Raw genomic sequence first — 19,281 nt, 5'->3', positions numbered from 1 at the left:
GAACCTGTGTCCCCTGCATCGGCAGGCGAACTCTCAACCACTGCGCAACCAGGGAAGCCCCTTTTCTTTTCTTTCTTTTCTTTCTTTTCTTTCTTTTCTTCTTTCTTTCCATACCCCGAGGCTTAAGGGATCTGAGTTCCCCGACCAGGGTTTGAAACCAGGCCCATGGCAGTGAAAGTGCCGAGTCCTAACCACTGGACTGCCAGGGAATTCCCTACAATGCTTTTCTTTTTTTTTTTTTTTTTTTGCTGTACGCGGGCCTCTCACTGCTGTGGCCTCTCCCGTTGCGGAGCACAGGCTCCGGACACACAGGCTCCGCGGCCATGGCTCGCGGGCCCAGCCGCTCCGCGGCATGTGGGATCCTCCGGGATCAGGGCACGAACCCGTGTCCCCTGCATCGGCAGGCGGACTCTCAACCACTGCGCCACCAGGGAAGCCCTACAATGCTTTTCTAATGTGAAAATATCTTTGATTCCTAGAATAAGGTCTGCTTGGTTGTGTACTATTATTTTTTACCACATTGCTGGATTGCTATTGATTTTTTTAAATGAGGGCAGCCTATAATTTTTCTTTGTCATATCTTTGGTTTTAGTATTGAAGTTATACAGACTTTAAAAATGAAGTTATATAGGGCTTCCCTGGTGCCGTAGTGGTTGAGAGTCCGCCTGCCGATGCAGAGGACATGGGTTCGTGCCCCAGTCCGGGAGGATCCCACGTGCCACGGAGAGGCTGGGCCCATGAGCCATGGCCCCTGAGCCTGTGCGTCCGGAGCCTGTGCTCCACAATGGGAGAGGCCAGAGCAGTGAGAGGCCCGCGAACCACAAAAAAAAAAAAAAAAAAAAAAAGAAGAAGTTATACAGACATTTATTTGGGATGTTTCATATATGACAGAGAATTACCTTTTACTTGAAGGTTAATTTGTTTTTAGTGTTGTTTTTTGGGGGGACTTCTTGTTTGTTTGTTTTTTGACTGTTTTTTGACAGATGGGTAAGTTTCTGTCTGCTGAATGTCTTTAATTGTTGGTTTATTCAAGTTTTCTATATTTGAGTGAGTTTTGCTAATTTATATTATTCAAGAAAAATTTCCACTTCATCTTAGGTTTTCAAATACATTGGTATAACATTGTTCACTGTATTCTCATTTTTAAAATCTCAACTGTATTTTGGTTGGGTCACCTTTGTCATTCTCTGTATTATGTGTTTAGGCTCTAAGTCTCCATGTGGCATGGGCCTATAGTTTGAAAGTCCTAGAAGAGAGTTTTTTTTTTCCCAGCTAAGCCCAGGCCAAGATAGATTCATGTCGTTTTCATCCCTCCACCTCTTCCATGCCCTCTTGCTTTCTAGTGGACTTTAAAATCCAAGCCCCCATTATAAAATTTCTATATGTTGATTGGAATGGTGGTTTTGCTGATGTAGATATTTGTCAAACTCTGTAGAACTAAGGATTTTTAAATCTCTGCATTTGATTGTATGTAAATGAAAAAACAAACACCTAAGCATCTAGAGAGTGACCAGCCCTCACCCTGTTCCCTCCAGGGAAGCCACAGCAGCTCAGGGGCTTTCACCTCTGTTTTTCACCTTTCTCTTTGTTTTTGGCCCCTAGGAATTTCTCTTACATCCTTCTGAGCTCACCCTGCAATTTAAAGGATGTCTGTTTTAATTTCTGGGGCATTTTTAGATGCTTATAGTGGCTATAAATCTCATCCACCTTTCTGGTAGAAACACAAGTTAGCAATTTTGACACCTTCAAGTAAATGTTGGTCAGAGAAGATGGCTTCAAATTTTAGAAGAATGAGCTGAACTAGGAACAAAAATATGTGTAAACAGCTGTATAATGAGTTCATTTATTCATTCAGTGTATGTTTATTGTACTTACGTGCCAGCTGCGGTTCTAGGCTGTGACCAAAACAAAACCTGGTTCTTATGGGACTTGGATTCAGTGGAAGGAGATAGCAAACAAGTATGTGATGTGTCAGATTGGGATAAGTGCTAATAAACGCTGCATGATTGCTATAGTTTAGTAGTTCAGTGAAGCAGTGGGAGACTTTTAGATTAAATAATATCTGAAATGTGCTAACCTAAAATTAAAATGTGGTTAATAAACCAGTTAAATGATGCTGACAGTTTTTGGAATTACCATATTCCAGAATTTCCAGCATCTTGTGTCCCTTAGATCCTGGAGTGGCATTGTGATGTGGAACAGTGTTTCAAAACCGTGCTTCTCAGTATTCTGCAGAAAAACATTTGATGGTCCTGTAAGATTCTGTTTGGGGAATTCAGACCTGCATTAATAGAGAAAAGTCTTCATCTTCGAAATATCCTATGGTCAAGAAATTTGTTTTATTTTCACTCGCCATTTCCCAAATACATTTTACCATGGAGTGATGTATAGAACATAGTTTGAGAAGCATTAGTGTAATAGAATCTCAACTCTGCAGTGTACTGCTTGTGCAACCTCAGTAGCTTTTATTAGGTGGAAATAAATCCTTGCCTTATAGGATTCTTACGAAGCAAATATAAAAGAATGTGTGTGGAACCTCTAGCGCAGTTCCAGGTATTTGGTTGATTAATAGTTCATGTTAGCTCCTTTCTCTGATTGTTAATATATTTGCTTAGAAATAATTATTATGTACAGAAATTGACAGCATTCTTATTAACCTCTAAGTGTGACTTCTATCAACAGGAAACTGTGGATATATAAATTTAGTACGTCTAGGTCCAGAAAAGTGTATTAATACTGAGGTCCTAAAATTCAGTTTGGACAGCCAAGTTAACCACAGAATGAGTAAGTACTGAATAAAGGTATATATTAATTGATTTCTGTTTCTTTTTGTATGGTAGAAAATGGCATGGGCATTAAAGGTAATTTGGAGACCCTAGAAGTAGTCTAGTTTTGAAAGCTAGTTTTTCTTCTCATTGTGTATGCATATGTGTGTATTTGTTAGAATTAACAGCTTTTTATCTTTTTTTAAAGAAAAAGACTTACCTTCTCATATTCATGAGATGCACAGAAGAAAGGAATTTCTAGATCATCAACTAGATGAACTTTCTCACCAGCGTGCTTTATGCCGAGGTGGAAGGGAACTACAGGTATCTAAACATGTCTTGATCAGTGTTTTTTAATAGCTCATAGATAATCTAGTTGGTGAGTATTTGATGCCATTCTTTCATTGTGGAATAGCATAATTTGTGTATAAAAATGTACACAGAAATGGTATGCCTTACATTAGGGGTTAAACTTTTTTTTAAAAGAACAAGATAGTAAATATTTTAGACTTTGCAGGCCATGTGCAGTCTGTTTTAGCCACTGAATGCCACTGTTAATAGCATGAAGGCAGAGTAGATAACACGTAAGTGATGCCCCAAGGGTTGGCCTGCTTAAGCAGAAAGAGCGTACCTGCAGTACTCTGAACAGAACTGAATCATACACACTATTAAGAATTTATTTGACTTCCCTGGGGTCCAGTGGTTAAGAATCTGCACTTACACTGAAGGGAGCTCAGGTTCGATCCCTGCTCAGGGAACCCTAGTTCCTCATGAGCATCTCTCATGCTGCACAGTGTGGCCACAAAAAAAAAAAGAATTTATCAAATAACACCTACTGATTGAAGCATGGGGTGCTGGTTGTTGGGTTGCTGGATAATGAGCTGATGTTTAAAAACAGACCACAAGAGAAAGCTTAATAGAGAAGTTTATTTTCACAGGTCTTGAAGAAGGTATAAGGCATGTCTCGTGGGGCATGACAGGCAGGTCAAGGGAGAGTGCAGACAGAGAGAGGCAGGGCCTGGCGCACATGTCATTATCAGAGTCCATGGGTGGAGTACTTTGGGGTTCCCAGGCTAGGGCTGGATTGGCCAATTTTAACCGAAAGTGCAGGGTTTTGGTAAGTAGCTTGGAGGGTCTCTTATCTAAAGGGCATATAAGGGGAAGGCACTGGATGGCAGAGGAGACTGTTGATCACAAGAGCTTATGTTGGCTGGTTGGGCCGGTGACTCCACGGGCTGCCATCTAGCACGTGCATGTGTGTGAGGGGGCCTAGTGTTAGTTTGGGGTCTCTGCAGGCTGCTTGGCCAAACAAAATGGATGCCAGGGCATCAGTACCATGGAGTAGCTTAGCTAAACTCTGACACACAGCAATACAGAAAGACTGGTATAGAGAAAACACACTGGGTGAAGCAGTTTTTCATTGGTAAAGTATGGCTCACCCTTTTGAAATGTGAGGCAGTCCATTGGAAAGCATTTTAAAATGCTTAATTTAATTTTAATGATGGCATTCTGATTTTTTCCAGAGGCAAGAATTAGATGAAAAAATTGCCAAAGTTTCACAAGAAAGGCAGAAGCTTTCTTTTAAAATTAAAGAGGTATGTAGTTCACCTGTAGCACTTTACTGGTATTACTTTTTATTTTTTAAAATTATGAAATAGTTCAGACAACCTGTGGTCTTTTCTCAATTACATTTAAAAATGTGGGGGAATTCTCTGGCTGTCCAGTGGTTAGGACTCTGCTTCCATTGCAGGGGGTGTGGGTGTGATTCCTGGTCAGGAAACTAGATCCCATGTGCTGCAACTAGGAGCCCACATGCTACAACTAAAAGATCCCTCATGCTGCAACTAAAAGATCCCACACGCTGCAGGGAAGATCCCACATGCCACAACTAAGACCCAGCGTAGCCAAATAAATAAATAAATAAATAAATAACTATTTGAAGATACAGGAAAAAAAATTACATGTCTGAATTCAGGTAGAGTGACAGTGGCTGGGATGTGGCCCAAGAAATATAAGCACCTTTTTTCTCAGTTTTTGCCTGAAAGCATATACTCCTTTTAATTGTTTTTGATCACAAAAATCCTTCTATAACATGTATAATATTTCCCAGTTTTCTTTGGATATAAACATATCAACTAACATTTATATTGGTCAAAGTTAGGATGAGCCAGGTGTGTACCCCATCACCAGAATGCAGCCCTTAATGAAATGAATTGGCGGTCAGGGAAAGAGAGGGTAATACTCAACTGGTAATGGTATTTGTATTTTTGAGTTGAGGTTTTCCTCTTGAATGTATTATTGACCTTCTCTGCGTGGCTAAATAAATATATTTGAACTTAATGTGTATTTCCACTAGCAGTTTGTTTATTTAAATCAAAAGTTATGTGGAAAGCTTTTTATTAAGACTTTAAGCTGAGCCCAAAATTAATCTTCCCACATTTAAGGATGAAGTCCATGTTTACCAGTATTATGGTTTTTGCCGCTGATCACATTGTTCTGTGGGCCATTACATTAATTGTACTTGGCAGTTTTACTCATTAGATGGCTGAGAGGAGAGGTATGTGACATTTAACATGTGAGCACCAGAAGGCCACAGTTGCCACCCTCTCTTCACATACATGGCTTGGCATCCATGGTTGAATCTATCACATGTTCAGGGATGATTCATGACAGCTTTTTCAGGAGGGGAAATAGGCTACCTGAATATATGATGAGAGTACTAGTTTATTAATTTGAACACTGAATGATATGCGTTGTGAGGTGTCATTCATACTGTTAGTCTCCATCACAGTTTATTCCATTCTAGTCTGGACCAAGGTTTTTGGGTTCCACTGTGGAACTAGAATGCTTGTCAGTTTCACAGGCGTTTTTGTTGGTACTATCCCTTATAAAAGAACAATATTACATACTTAAAAACTAACAGCAAAGTGTATGTTCAGGCTTAGTTCTGATCCTGATTTTACTCAGATAATTGCTTCACAACTCAGTAGAATTACTTAATCTTTGCTTATTCTGATACCTTCCCTCATACGTCAGGCTGTAAGAATTGTAATCCACTTCAACCAAATTAAACCTGAATAATTTTTTCTTAATGTGCTTATTATTAACTCATGTTCTGAGATTAGTCTCCACTGCAAAGTGTTCTTTCTGGTGGCTTCTGATTATCTTGAATGTTTCTGCTGTTTTCTAGGTTTGAGTTTCCTACCTAACATTTACTAGACATTATTCTGCCACATAATAAGTGTAGTTAAGAATTTATATACAACTGAATGTTGATGAACTTTTATTCTCTTAGGTTCAAGGATGCCCACAAAAGACACAGAACATCATCATCTTAGAGTCCCACATCATCTGCTGCACACTGAGCATGAGTGGTGGTTTGCTGCTCGAGGCTGCTTTCCATGGGCAAGGGGGTGTCCCCTTTAGTTGTGTCATTGTTGATGAGGTCAGTAAGCAGTCGGCCATACAGCTTTGCTAGGAGTAAGGAGTAAGTCTTAGATGAAGAGTGGCTGCCGAGATGTTGACAAAGTGGTCTTTGCATCTGATTTTGACCTGCCATTACATGTGTATTCTCTTATGTTGAAATATGCTGCTAATGACCCACCACGGTGAAAATTGCTTTTTCAGTATTGGGACTATAGTCTTGGAGATTCCTGATTGTTCTTCATAAAATCCCTCCCAAGGATTATTCTAGCTCCTGCTTGGGATATCTCTGGTTACATTTTTTTTTTTTTGTGGTACGTGGCCCTCTCACTGTTGTGGCCCCTCCCGTTGTGGTGCACAGGCTCCGGTCGCACAGGCTCAGCGGCCATGGCTCATGGGCCCAGCTGCTCCGCGGCATGTGGGATCTTCCCGGACTGGGGCACGAACCCGTGTCCCCTGCATCAGCAGGCGGACTCTCAACCACTGCGCCACCAGGGAAGCCCTCTGGTGACCTTTTGAAGCATTTTTAATATAACTCTGGACAGCTCTGAGCCACCGTATTTTCAGCTAACATCTTTATTTCTACTTCATTCATTGAGCACACATTTATTGGGTACCTACTGTTTGCCAGAATGTAGAGCCAGAAGACAAAAGAGATGGAAAATGAGGTACAGAGAACCCATCCAGGAGATCCAAGATCCAGTATTCACCAAAACGAAGGAATAGAAAAGATGGAAGTGATGAAATAATTGAAGGAAATGCCATTGAATTGAAAAGAAGCTTGAGTCTTGCAACTGAAGCGGCCTACTGAGGAGCAAGGAAGAGAGTGGGAGGGGGTGGGACACACAGACACACAGTCCCCCCAGGCATGTTCCCAGCAGGGACAAAGAAGACAAACCGGGGACATGACATGGCCCTTCTAGCTTATGGGCTGCTTCCCAGGTGGTAGTGGCACCTGAGGGGTGGCTGACTTCAAAACATGTGTGGGTTTTTTTCCCCCACTTCGGCGTTTAGAATGTTTTTGTTGTTTTGTTTTCTAACAAAAGAAAGTTCTTATTTTTGATCTTTGGTGCAGAAGGAGAAAGTGTATGTTTCTGAATGGTTAAGAGTCTTATGAATTGGTTAGACTGTATATGGATAAATAAATAATAGAGATAATTCTGATTATGTCTCCATTCTGTACTCTCTTACCAAGGCCGGACAGTCTTGTGAAGTTGAAACTCTTACTCCACTCATACATCGTTGCAACAAGCTCATCCTTGTAGGAGATCCTAAGCAGCTTCCTCCCACAGTCATTTCTATGGTACGTTTTTTCACATTCGTGTTGCTTTAAAGTGGAAGGGGCTTGTTTGGGTTTTTTTTGTTTTGGGCGGTGTGGCAGTCTTTCTTGGATCATCATCTCTTATTTGCAAGGATAAATAGGGAATGGCTGAGAAAAGAGAATCACTGTTGAGAGCCTTCATAGTGAAAGTCTCCAGAAATGTTCCTTTGTTCATAATGTGCTTATGTGTGTGTGACAGGAGCAGTGTGAGTGTCACAGACCAGAAGTTTAGGAGGAGGATGTCCCATATGCAGTGGGCTGTTCCTTTGGGAAAGGCAGTGTGCAGCTGTTCTAAGGGTTGTATCTGATTTATTTTAGTAACATAAACACCAAAACAATAATAAAAACTTTAAAAGCAAGGAATAGAATCCAACCTCCAGATTTATCTTTCAATATGTGCAAATTTGAGGAAAACAGTATAAAGAGAAATTATTCTTACAGTAACGTTTTCAACTTTAGGATTCTGTATCCTATAGCACAGGAAAATGCCGGCGTCCCTCACATCCTCTGAAAGGGAAGGTGGTGAAAGGAAAGAGGTTGTGGGCTGTGCTTGTGGGAAGATGAGCACCAAAGTTGTGGTTCCGTTCACTTTGTTTCTTAAATCTCACTAAAGATGGCTCCTAGAAATGCACAGCAGAATCAGGATTCAGATGTTTTGGGTAATCTTCATAGGTCTAGATGACGGTTTTGAAGTTTAATGAAATTTGAGCATTTTACTGATACATAGATTATTTGTACAAATATAGAGTAGTGGCTGCATAAACTGTCCCAGAGAACAGACCATTTTCACAGCATTTCTGTTACATTATGGAAAGAAAGCAGGTTTTTTTGGTTAGTATTGTTTTTGACTTTGGAATCATCAAAATGATAGTGCAGTTCTTTGACGTCTGAACACTCGTGCATAACTGTTCAAGGGAGTCGCCTGGGAGCGCCCGTGTCCCTGAGTGAAAACCTTGTCCATAGGACAGAGCTGCTGTGGGGTGTTCTGCTTGTGGAGACCTAGGAGGAGCCAGCTCTGCCCTGCATTCTTTGAATAGTTGCAGTATTTCAGAAACCTACTGATTTAACTTCCTGAAGGGCCTTAGCATGTGGTTAGTGAAAAGGGTTGTCTATAGGCCTCAACTTTACTGTCTCCTTTGGTGATTGATTAAAAACTGCAGAAATGAGAAAAATCCATTTGGGCTTTTCTTATTGTTGCAAAAATAATAGAGGCTTATTGAGAAGATTCAGAAAATAATTACAAAGTTAATTTTCTCAGCATGCCTTTCTAACCCTAGGGATAAGTATTATGAACAGTTTAGTGAGTATTTGAACAGTTTGTGGGCATGTGTGTGTTGACTTTTTTTCAGTCTGTGTTCATTGAGTGCCAGGCTAATTCAAGCACTGTTTTTAAGTTCTGGCGTCATGACAGTGATGAAAATAGACAAAAATCCCTGCCCTCGGGCTTCCCTGGTGGCACAGTGGTTGAGAGTCCGCCTGCCGATGCAGGGGACACAGGTTCATGTCCCAGTCCGGGAATATCACACAAGCCACAGAGCGGCTGAGCCATGACTGCTGAACCTGCGCGTCCAGAGCCTGTGCTCCACAGCGGGAGAGGCCACAACAGTGAGAGGCCCGCATACCACAAAGAAAAAAAATATCCTTGCCCTCATGAAGCTGACATTCTAGTGGGTAACAGACAGTAAATAAGTTACTAGATTCAGAATGTCAGATGGCTATAGGGAATGTATAAATTTGTGTATATGTATGTAGGTTTTAAAAAAAAAATGTGGCTGTGTTGGATCTTCGTTTCTGTGTGAGGGCTTTCTCTCGTTGTGGCAAGTGGGGGCCACTTCCTCATCGCGGTGCGCGGGCCTCTCACTATCGCGGCCTCTCATGTTGCGGAGCACAGGCTCCAGACAGGCAGGCTCAGTAATTGTGGCTCACGGGGCCAGCTGTTCCGTGGCCTGTGGGATCTTCCCAGACCAGGGCTTGAACCCTTGGGTCCTGCATTGGCAGGCAGACTCTCAACCACTGTGCCACCAGGGAAGCCCTGTATGTAGGTTTTGACCTTGTTTAAAGGTGGAAGAATCAGTCTGTACTAAATTACCTTTTTTTCCAGTCAGTGAATAGATCAGGGATATATGTTCATGTCAAAACATAAAAATCTCCACCATTTTGTAGGATGGACTCAAGTTTTTTTTTTCTGGAAGTAGATGTGTTACCTCATATAAACCATTTTCTTTTTCCCCAGAGTGAAATAAATGAGTTTTTTTAGCTAACTTGAATAGATAAACTTTGGGGGGTATAGATGAAATTGCCAAATTTCTACTAAAAATATTCTCTTTAATTATACAAACCTATTTAATATCACATATGTAAATAATCACATATATAACTAATATAAATAAGAAGTAACCGCCTGTTTTCTCCACTCTGATAGTTTGTGAAACAGGTTTATTAAAACTTTGCACATACATCTTCAACGCTCATATTGTCAACGTCACTCATAAAGATTGCATCATCCTGGTGGGTTTTCCAGAGCACGTTTTTTGCTTCTAGATTATTTAAGACGTAATACTTTTTGAATCTTGATATGATGCTACCATTGAAAAGTATATCCCAAGGTATGACCGTGATAACATTAAGACAGTTTTCTTCATTTGTCAATTAAGTCACTGTGTTTCAGATCACAGGTTTGTAACCCTTTCTTGGATTTATGAAATCAACTTAGTTGCCTGTGTCCTCCACTAGAATGTAAGCTCTGTGACATTTGATCTTCACTGTAGACTGTCAGCACCCCAAATTTTAGCTGCTCGGTATATGATGGATGGATGAAGAAATTGATCTTTCAGAGGCTTATTTACAATGGCATTCATTATTTCTAGTTGTGAGAGCATAGCCCAGAAATAATTGTTAAAATCTGTGTTACAGTTCTTTGCTGCTTTTATCATCGATTCTTTCAGGTGACCTCTGTTAGCACCAAAATAGCGACAGTTGTGGTCATTCACAAGATCACATCTCGTTCATAAGCAGTATGTGGGTTTTCTAAATAAGGGGAAAATACCTTAACTTTTGTAGTCAAGCTACATGGCTTTTCTAGGGCTGGAGTCGGAAACATCTTCTCTCTTTGAATCTTTGGTTGTTGGTAATACCTTGTACATTTTAGAGCTCAGTGATTGTTTTTTTTTTAATAGTGGGAAAAGTACACATGAATTCTTGCAGATTATTGCTTTGTTTTCCTCCTTTCAGAAGGCCCAGGAGTATGGCTATGACCAGTCGATGATGGCCCGCTTCTACAACCTTCTGGAAGAGAACGTGGAGCACAATGTGATTGGCAGGCTTCCTGTCTTACAGCTCACCATTCAGTACAGGATGCACCCAGACATATGTCTCTTCCCTTCTAATTACATTTATAACAGGAACTTGAAAACAAATAGGTGAGCTCTGTTCATTGCATGTTCACCTGTTTTTTTTGTAGGTTTGGCTGCTTAGGAAGAATAGCTCTTTTGTTGTGCTTTTAGGTCTTGTTATTAAAAACATAAAGGTTTAATAATTTTAATTACAAAAGTCCTGTTGATTGTAGCAAATGCAGATAAAAGAAAAGAAAGGGATAAACCCAACCCCTATTGATACTACCCAGAAGTAATCACTGGTAACATTTTGTTATATCTACTTCCAGTCCTTGTACTATGCACATCTTTTTTTTTTACTTTTTCTCCTTTTTTTGGAGGAAAAAAGCACACCATGCTCTACATAGTATACTGTAGCATGCTTTTTTCACTTACTGTATTATGAGTAACTTTCCAATCATGATTGTTATATTTTAATTTACATGGGTCATTCTCCCTAGTACTAGAATAGAAATGAAATTCACCTGCTACCTCTCACTAAAATATGTTATTTACAAGTATTTAATTTTATTTAAAAAGAAGGTCCTTCTTGTCCTCTTAACTTTCCCTTGCTCTCTTCCACAGAAAGAACAAATAGTAATAATAATTCTAAAACATTTTCTCTTGTAATTTGACTTGCATTCTAAATGGTGGCTGCTCTTTTGTAGAATGACAGAGACCATTCGGTGTTCATCTGACTGGCCATTTCAACCCTACCTCGTGTTTGATGTTGAAGATGGTTCAGAAAAGCGGGATAATGAGTAAGTTCTCCTTTTTCTTCAGTCCCCACTGATGGTCCCAGAATTTTTGCATTGTTTCTGTTCATATTTAAATTCAAAATACTTTCCATATAAATCTCTCTGCCTAGTGCCAGTGCACAAGCATTTTCTTTTAGCTGGGTTGATAACTTCACCTTTTCAATCATAAATTACTGATGTCTTTATATATTTCAGTCTTGATTTTTTTTTTCTTAACTGGATAATGGGGGTTATGTTACCTAAAATGCGGTCAGCACTTCAGTAGATCCATGCTGAGATCCCAGCTGTGAGTAAAACAGACGTGGCCCCAGTGCAAGGCTGCTGTGGTCTAACAGGCGAGACAGACATTAACCAGGCCATCACCGTGGTGATTAATGGTTCCAGTTGGGTTAAGTATTGTGACGGATAAGTACAGATACAGTTGAATCAAGGTGTGAGGCAGAGGGTGGACAATACTTCCAGCATGTTGGATTGTGAATCAGGTGGTTTGTGAATGACAGCACAAAAGGAGCAGTGGTTGCTAATTAGCAAGCACCTCAGAGGAGCCGGGGCTTCTTGTGAGAGAATAAAGGAGGAGGAGCCCGGAGGCTGCATTTGTTAGCACAGATAGAAATGCCACCCCTGCATCATGACGTATGAAGAAATAGAAATTCCACCTCTGTGTCAAGAGAGAGCTGCAAAGCAAGTGGTGTCCTCCATGAGAATAAGATATTAGTTAATAGTGGTGGAAGGAGGGGCCCCTCAGTGAAGAAGTTAGAAATACGGAGCAGTTGGCTGGGGGGTTGCTATTCCAGAGGGACTGTGGAAGTTGTAGTGGGGTCTGTTGGAATGGAGCAGGGGATTGAGAGTTTACCGCATAAGTATTATGGAGATGGATGGTCACGGGAAGAGAGTTGGCCTGAGAGGTGACCAAATAAAGCTTTCAGGTATGGAAAAGAAAGCTAGCTGACTGGCTTGTCCGTATAGTAAGTCTTGAAATTAGAATAGTGAATATTTAAGGCTTTAAAGTGAGACAGATAAGGTAGCCTCGGGAATAAAGTTGCGCGTGCAGGGCATCCCCCAGTGTGCACACATGTTGCATTTGGTATGGTGATGAGGGAATGCATTGTAGTTCAGGAGATGAGTTGGGAGTGCAGGATGAGGCCAGCAAGGACAGAGGACGTGATCCTGCTGTAGGGCCCCGTGTTTGTTCATCTCTGGGAGCCGGGTCACATTTAGTCCGTGTGGCTGCCATCCTCTCGGTCATGTGGTGCATGATCTGCATGACCTGTGGTGGGGAATGCAGGAAGGTAGTACATCTGAAGCACTTTTCTCAGTGTTGGGAAGATAGTCAATCCTTAATGTTAGCTATTCATTAGTCATATCTTCATTATTATTATGAATACTTTCGTTCTCACTGTGGCTATCCCTGTTTTAATAAGTGAAGAAACTGGTGCCTTAACATCACGTAACTCGAACCACTTTTCTCTCCTACAACTTTGTGTTTCACTGGGCAGTTATTTTTATATTTATTCATATGTACAATATTAATGGTCATTATAACAGCCTCTTTGAATCACTGCTGACTGAATAAAGATGAAACCTACCTATGTACCCTTTACTGTAGTGGAAAACAAAGTGGAACTTAACTTAGCAATTGGACTGCTATTAGTTTTGATGTGTTGTATTTTTTTGTTTTCATCTTATGTAGCTCATATGTAAATGTTCAAGAAATAAAACTGGTAATGGAAATAATTAAACTTATGAAAGACAGAAGAAGGGATGTTACTTTCCGAAACATTGGCATAATAACCCATTACAAGGCTCAGAAGACGATGATTCAGAAGGATTTGGACAAAGAGTTTGATAGAAAAGGGTGAGGCATCTCTATTTTTACAGATATTTTGAGTTTTTCTGTTGAATTAAAAAGAAGAAAGAGGGGATAGAAGGAAAGAAGCAAAGGAAACTTAACTCTAGGGAGTGGTCTTAGACCCTGGTAGTATAGAACAAGGAGACTAGGACCCTGGCTCCATAGACTTGTGCTGGGAGGGAGTGTGGTTACACGTGTAACCCCTGCAGATGGAGTGCCTCCTGCCAGTTCAAATGTCATCACCGTTACACTTGACAATGGAAGTGACTGAGAAATTCTTCAGGCCTTTACCTTTAGTTGGATGACTTGTTATCTGAATTCTAACTCTACTGAGAATCATGTATTCACATTTTCACTTACAATAAATTATTTAACCCTTTTAGTGCCTTCATGTATAGGGTGAAGATCATGTTTTTGTCTCCTTTATACCTCAACAGTAAAATAAAAAATTAAATATTAGAAATCCATTAACTCAAAAGTTTCTGCACCTAGAAACACACAAAGTACCAAAATTGACTGTAGGAAAAGCCAGAAACTTTGGATAGACCTATTAAATGTAAAAAGAGTGAGTTAGTAATCACTTTCCAACAGAGAAAAACAGAGGATCAGGCTTCACAGGTGAATTCTGTCCAGCATTAAGAATTAACACCAGTCCTATGCAAATGCTTCCAAAAAATAGAAGGGAACACTTTCTAACTCATTTTATGGGGCCATTATTACCCTGATACCAAAGCCATGGAGACATCACCAGAAAAGAAAACTATGGACCAATATCCTTTATGAATATGGATGCAGAAGTTCTCAACAAAATAATGGCAGCTGAACTCAACAGCATATTAAAAGGATTATTTACCACAGTCAAGTGGAATTTATCTCAGGAATGCAAGGTTGGTTCAACATATGAAAATCAGTCAGTGTGATATACCGTATTAAAGGGGGAAACCCCACATGATGGTGATCATCTGAATAAATGTGGAAAAGACATGTGACTGAATGCAGCAACCTTTCATGATAAAGATACTCAACAAACTAGGAAGAGAAGGGAACTTCCTCAACCTAATAAAGAGCATCTATGAAAAACCCACAGCTAACACATCATACTTGATGCTAAGATTGAAAGCTTTCCCCCTATGATGAGGAAGGATGCCACTCTCTACTCTCTCTACTTGCACTACTTCTGTGCAGCACTGTATTAGAAGTTCTATGCAGAGCAATTAAGCAAGAAAAGGAAATAAATGGCATCCATATTGGAAAAGAAGAAGTAAAAGTGTCTCTTAACAAATGGCATAATCTGGGACTTGCCTGGTGGTCCAGTGGTTAAGACACCATGCTTCCACCGCAAGGGGCATGGGTTTGATCCCTGGTCAGGGAACTAAGATCCTGCATGCTGTGTGGCCACAAAAAATCCAAAAACAAACAAACAAAAAAAAACACACGCAAAAAGCTAACAACAACAACAACAAAAAACAAACGGCATACTCTTACATCTAGAAAAACCTAAAAAAATCTATGCAAACTACTGGTCCTTATAAACAAGTTCAGCAGAGTTGTAAGGTACAAGATCAGTATACAAAAATCAGTTGTATTTCTTTACACTCTAGAGAAGTCTGAAAAGGAAAATTTCTTAAAATTCCATTTACACTAGCATCATAAAGAACAAAATACTTCGGAGTAAATGTAACCAAAGAAGTGTGGGCTCATACACAGAAGGACAAAACGTTGTTGAAAGAATTTAAAGTACTAGATAAATGTAAAGACATTTCATGTCCATGGATCGGAAGACTTAATATTGTTAAGATGGCACCATTCCCCAGGTTGATCTACAGATTCATTGTTACCTCTGTCAAAATTCCAGCTACCTTCTTTTACAGAAATGGACAAGCTTATTCTAAAATTCACATGGAAGTGCAAGAGACCCTAAATAGCTTGACAGAGAACAGTGTTGGAGGGCTCACACTTCCCTCTTTCAAAATTTACTACAAAGCTATCAACACTGGTACTGTCATAAGGGTAGACATATATAGACCAATAGAATAGAAGTGAGATTCCAGAAATCAATCCATACATTCATGGCCAGTTGATACTCAACAAGGGTGCCAAGCCTACTCATTGGGGAAATAATAGTTTTTCAACAAATGGTGCTGGAATAACTGGATATCCACCCGCAAAAGAATGAATTTAGACCCGTGTCTCACACTGTATAGAGTAATTAACTCAAAATGAATGAGTGCTCTGAGTCTAAGAGACAAAACTATAAAACTTACAAGGAAACAAAGGTAAATTTATATGACCTCAGATTAGGCAACAGATTCTTAGATATGATACCCAGGCACCAGTAGCCAAAGGAGAAGTAAATTGGCCTTCATAAAAATTAAAAACTTATGTGTTTCAAAGGACACACTGTCAAAAGAGTGAAAAGACAACACACAGAGTGGGAGAAAATACTTGCAAAATATTTATCTGACAAGTCATATCCAGCATATATAAAGAACTCATACAACTTAATAAAATGATAATCTAACTTTTTAAGCGGGCAACGGATGTGAAGAGCATTTCTCAAAAGAAGATAAACAGAAATCCAACAGGCACATGAAAAGCTGCTCCACATCATTTGTCATGAGGGAAATGCAGATCAAAACCACAGTGAGGAGATATCATTTCACACCCACCAAGATGACTATCACTACAAAAAAAAAAAAACAAACAATAACAAGTTTTGGAAGGGATGTGGAGAAATTAGAATACTTACACATTGCTGATGAGAAACTGCAGAAAACAGTTTGGCAGTTCCTCCTAAAGTTGAACATAGAATTACCACGTGACCCAGCAATTCCACTCCTAGGTACATACCTGAAAGAATTGAGAAAGGGTTCACACAAAAGCTTGTACATGAATGTTCATAGCAGCATTATTCATGATAGTCAAAAAGTGGAAACAACCCAAATGTCCCAAAATGGTACATAGGTAAGAAGTAAATTGTGTATCTGTACAAGTGAATAGTCAGTCGTGGAAGGAATGAAGTACTGTTACCAGTCTACGACACGGATGAACCTTGAAAACATTATGCTAGGTGAAGGAAGCCCAACACAAAAGGTCCCATATTTTATGATTCCATTTATATGAAATTTCCCATGTAGAAAAGTCCATAGAGACAGACAGTAGATTAGTGGTTGCCAGGGCCTGGGGAGGGGGAGATAGAGACTGATGGCTGATAGGCACAGGGCTTCTCTCCTGGGTGATGGACATGCTATGAAATTAGATAGTGGTGATGACTGCACACTGTAGTGAATGGACTCAACACCACCAAATGGTGTGCTTTAAAATGGTGAATTCTGTGTTATGTGAATTCTACTCCAGTTTAAAAAGATAGCACTACAAAAGTAAGAAATACTACTGTATAAATATGTATATTTAATAATTATCTTTTTTCAGCAAATATGTTTCTCTCTTCGTAAATAGGCCAGCAGAAGTAGATACCGTGGATGCCTTCCAGGGTCGTGAGAAAGACTGTATTATTGTTACATGTGTCAGAGCAAATGCCATGCAAGGCTCAATTGGGTGGGTAACTGTCATCATTGATTCTTTGCTTGTTTATGATCCAGAGTTAGATCTTTTTAATCACTGTTAGAGAATACCATCATTTGCTCTATTTTCTTATATAAAAACTTGAGTAATATCATGAAGGTTTCTTTTTTAAGTTGTGAAGTTGATCCACTGTTAGGTCTGCTTCTCTTGGTACCTTGTGTATTAACCCATGTCACAGTGTGAATCTGTTGTTTCACTTGATAAGAGTGAAACAGATTATTGAATCCAGTATATTTTGCAGGGGCATGCTCCTCTCCATGGTATGTGTCATAATTGATCTACTATCATATTTTTAGGATCTTTGAAGGCTTAAAAATCATACCATTAAAATTTCCAATATCTCATCCAAGTCAAAATAGGAAATCGACAGACAGATGCATCACTTTGAAGGAAAGCACTGGGCCTCTTGTTTGTTTGCTGTCCTTAATGGGAATTGCTTCTGTGTCGGGTCCTGCACCACGAGCTTAAAGCAGGAGCCCAAGAAAAGCTGTCTGAAATGCCTGTGTCTCACCTACACTGACATGCCGAGTCTTTCTGAAGAAAGAAGTAACTCTTTTTTTTCCTTCTGTTGCTTAGGTTTCTGGCAAATTTTCAGAGATTGAATGTCACCATCACACGAGCCAAGTACAGCCTCTTCATCCTGGGACATTTGAGGACCCTGATGGTAGGTACATTCTAGAGGACCGGAGAACTCCAGAGTTTGCTCATGATGCCTGATACCGGGTTGAGGTTTTGTTTTTATTTTTCATCAAAGTGGAAATGATTTTGAGGCTACAAACAATAATGAGCCTCTTCCCACTGGTTGTTTTGTCCTCCAGCAGCTTCTTCCTGGGAGCTTTTATAATGCCTAAACCCGCTCACCCTTTCTTAGCCCAAGACCCAGGTATCCGTAGTGTACTCTCAAGATGAGCTTTAAAAAAATTGTATCTACATCGTAGAATTGTTAAGAAGACATGTAAACCCATGTATGTAAAGTGCTAGAAGATTGGTTAGCACTTAGTAAACACTCAGTAAATGTGGCTATTAGCCTAGCTTAATGCCAGAGAGAGGGGGAATTTGCAGGAAAGTGCTTGGATCTTCATTTCTGTCTTGGCACTTAGAGCAGCACTGCTTGCTGTTTCCCTTGAGTGGTGAGTGGCATCAGAGCTCATCCATCTGTACAGATACTCCTGTAGAAGGAGGGGCAAGTTTACATGTGTAGTCGACAAATAGTAATAATGCAGCTTAATTTGGTGAACCACAGCTAGATAAAGCATGTATTTGCCTGCCTCATTAGGTGTAATAACTCAGTTTCTCTAATTTCTGTATTTAACAGAGTCATTGTTTTATCTCAGGAGAGGTGCCAACTCAGTAGGATTTTCCCCTGTATTGGTTAGTTCCACCAGAGGGCGGCCAAATACAGTCTTTCTCATTCAGCTCTTACCTAGATTTGTGGTCTTTAACCTTTGTTGTTTGTGTACCCCCTTGAAAGAATGTTTAAAAGCTGTGTATCCTCCGCTTTTAAGTTTATATTGAAAATGGTTCATCGTTAAGTGTTGATAAAGATTTTGTTTCTAATGTATTGTAAATATTTGACATTTTAAAAGAAAGCTATTAAAAATAAATCCATTATGCCACTCTTAAATATATCCAGTGGAATAGAGAGCAGTGTTATTCTTTCTGCTCTTTAAAATTGAATTGCCATTTATACTGTTTAGGATAAAATTCAGTGGGGGTAGTTTATATATTTTCATAATTAAAAGCCTTTCTGTTAATATGACTATTAGGCTTTTCTGCCACAAAAACTTTACATGCAAATTTGAAAATTTAAATAATTGGTTTTCATAATGATTTGGGGAAACTCTGTGAAGGGTGTGTGGAACCTCTGGACTGTTTTGGTAACTTCCTATGAATCTATAGTTACCTCAAAGAGTTTTTAAATAATATATTTTTCCTGTGATCGTAAGGATCTGAGAATTAATGAACGATATCTTGTCAGTTGAGTAACATATTAACAATTACTCTTTTCATACAGTTGAATTTTGATAATGTTCAAACCCGAAAAATAAAATGTTTATAGAGCTGTGTCTCTTAGATGTCCTGATTGCAGGAGCCTTCATGGGCACCCCTCTGTTTACCACCCCCTCTATTTGACACCCAGGCATGTTTACCTCCCCTAGCTGTGTGCCCTGTGGTCAGATTTGGGACAGGTGAGACTTGTGGTTGTGAA

At 39.7% G+C, this 19,281-nt stretch overlaps 1 protein-coding gene across 1 annotated transcript; it reads left to right on the top strand.

The window, feature by feature from the left end:
- Nucleotides 1–3,792: 3,792 nt before the first annotated feature.
- Nucleotides 3,793–17,115, top strand: LOC308609678 (putative helicase senataxin; the record flags this gene model as incomplete). Its single annotated transcript, XM_081223392.1, has 8 exons — nucleotides 3,793–3,882; nucleotides 4,289–4,360; nucleotides 6,061–6,210; nucleotides 7,384–7,491; nucleotides 10,741–10,928; nucleotides 11,549–11,641; nucleotides 13,329–13,493; nucleotides 16,947–17,115. 8 exons carry the CDS (start codon nucleotides 3,793–3,795, stop codon nucleotides 17,113–17,115), a joined length of 1,035 nt encoding a protein of 344 aa, XP_081079518.1.
- Between the last annotated feature and the right edge of the window lie 2,166 nt (nucleotides 17,116–19,281).

This window comes from Mesoplodon bidens (genome assembly GCF_964165515.1).
Source record: "Mesoplodon bidens genome assembly, chromosome: Y".
Lineage (NCBI taxonomy): Eukaryota > Metazoa > Chordata > Mammalia > Artiodactyla > Ziphiidae > Mesoplodon > Mesoplodon bidens.
The sequence above is the reverse complement of the archived record's forward strand: the minus strand, read 5'-3'. Positions and strand labels throughout refer to the sequence as shown.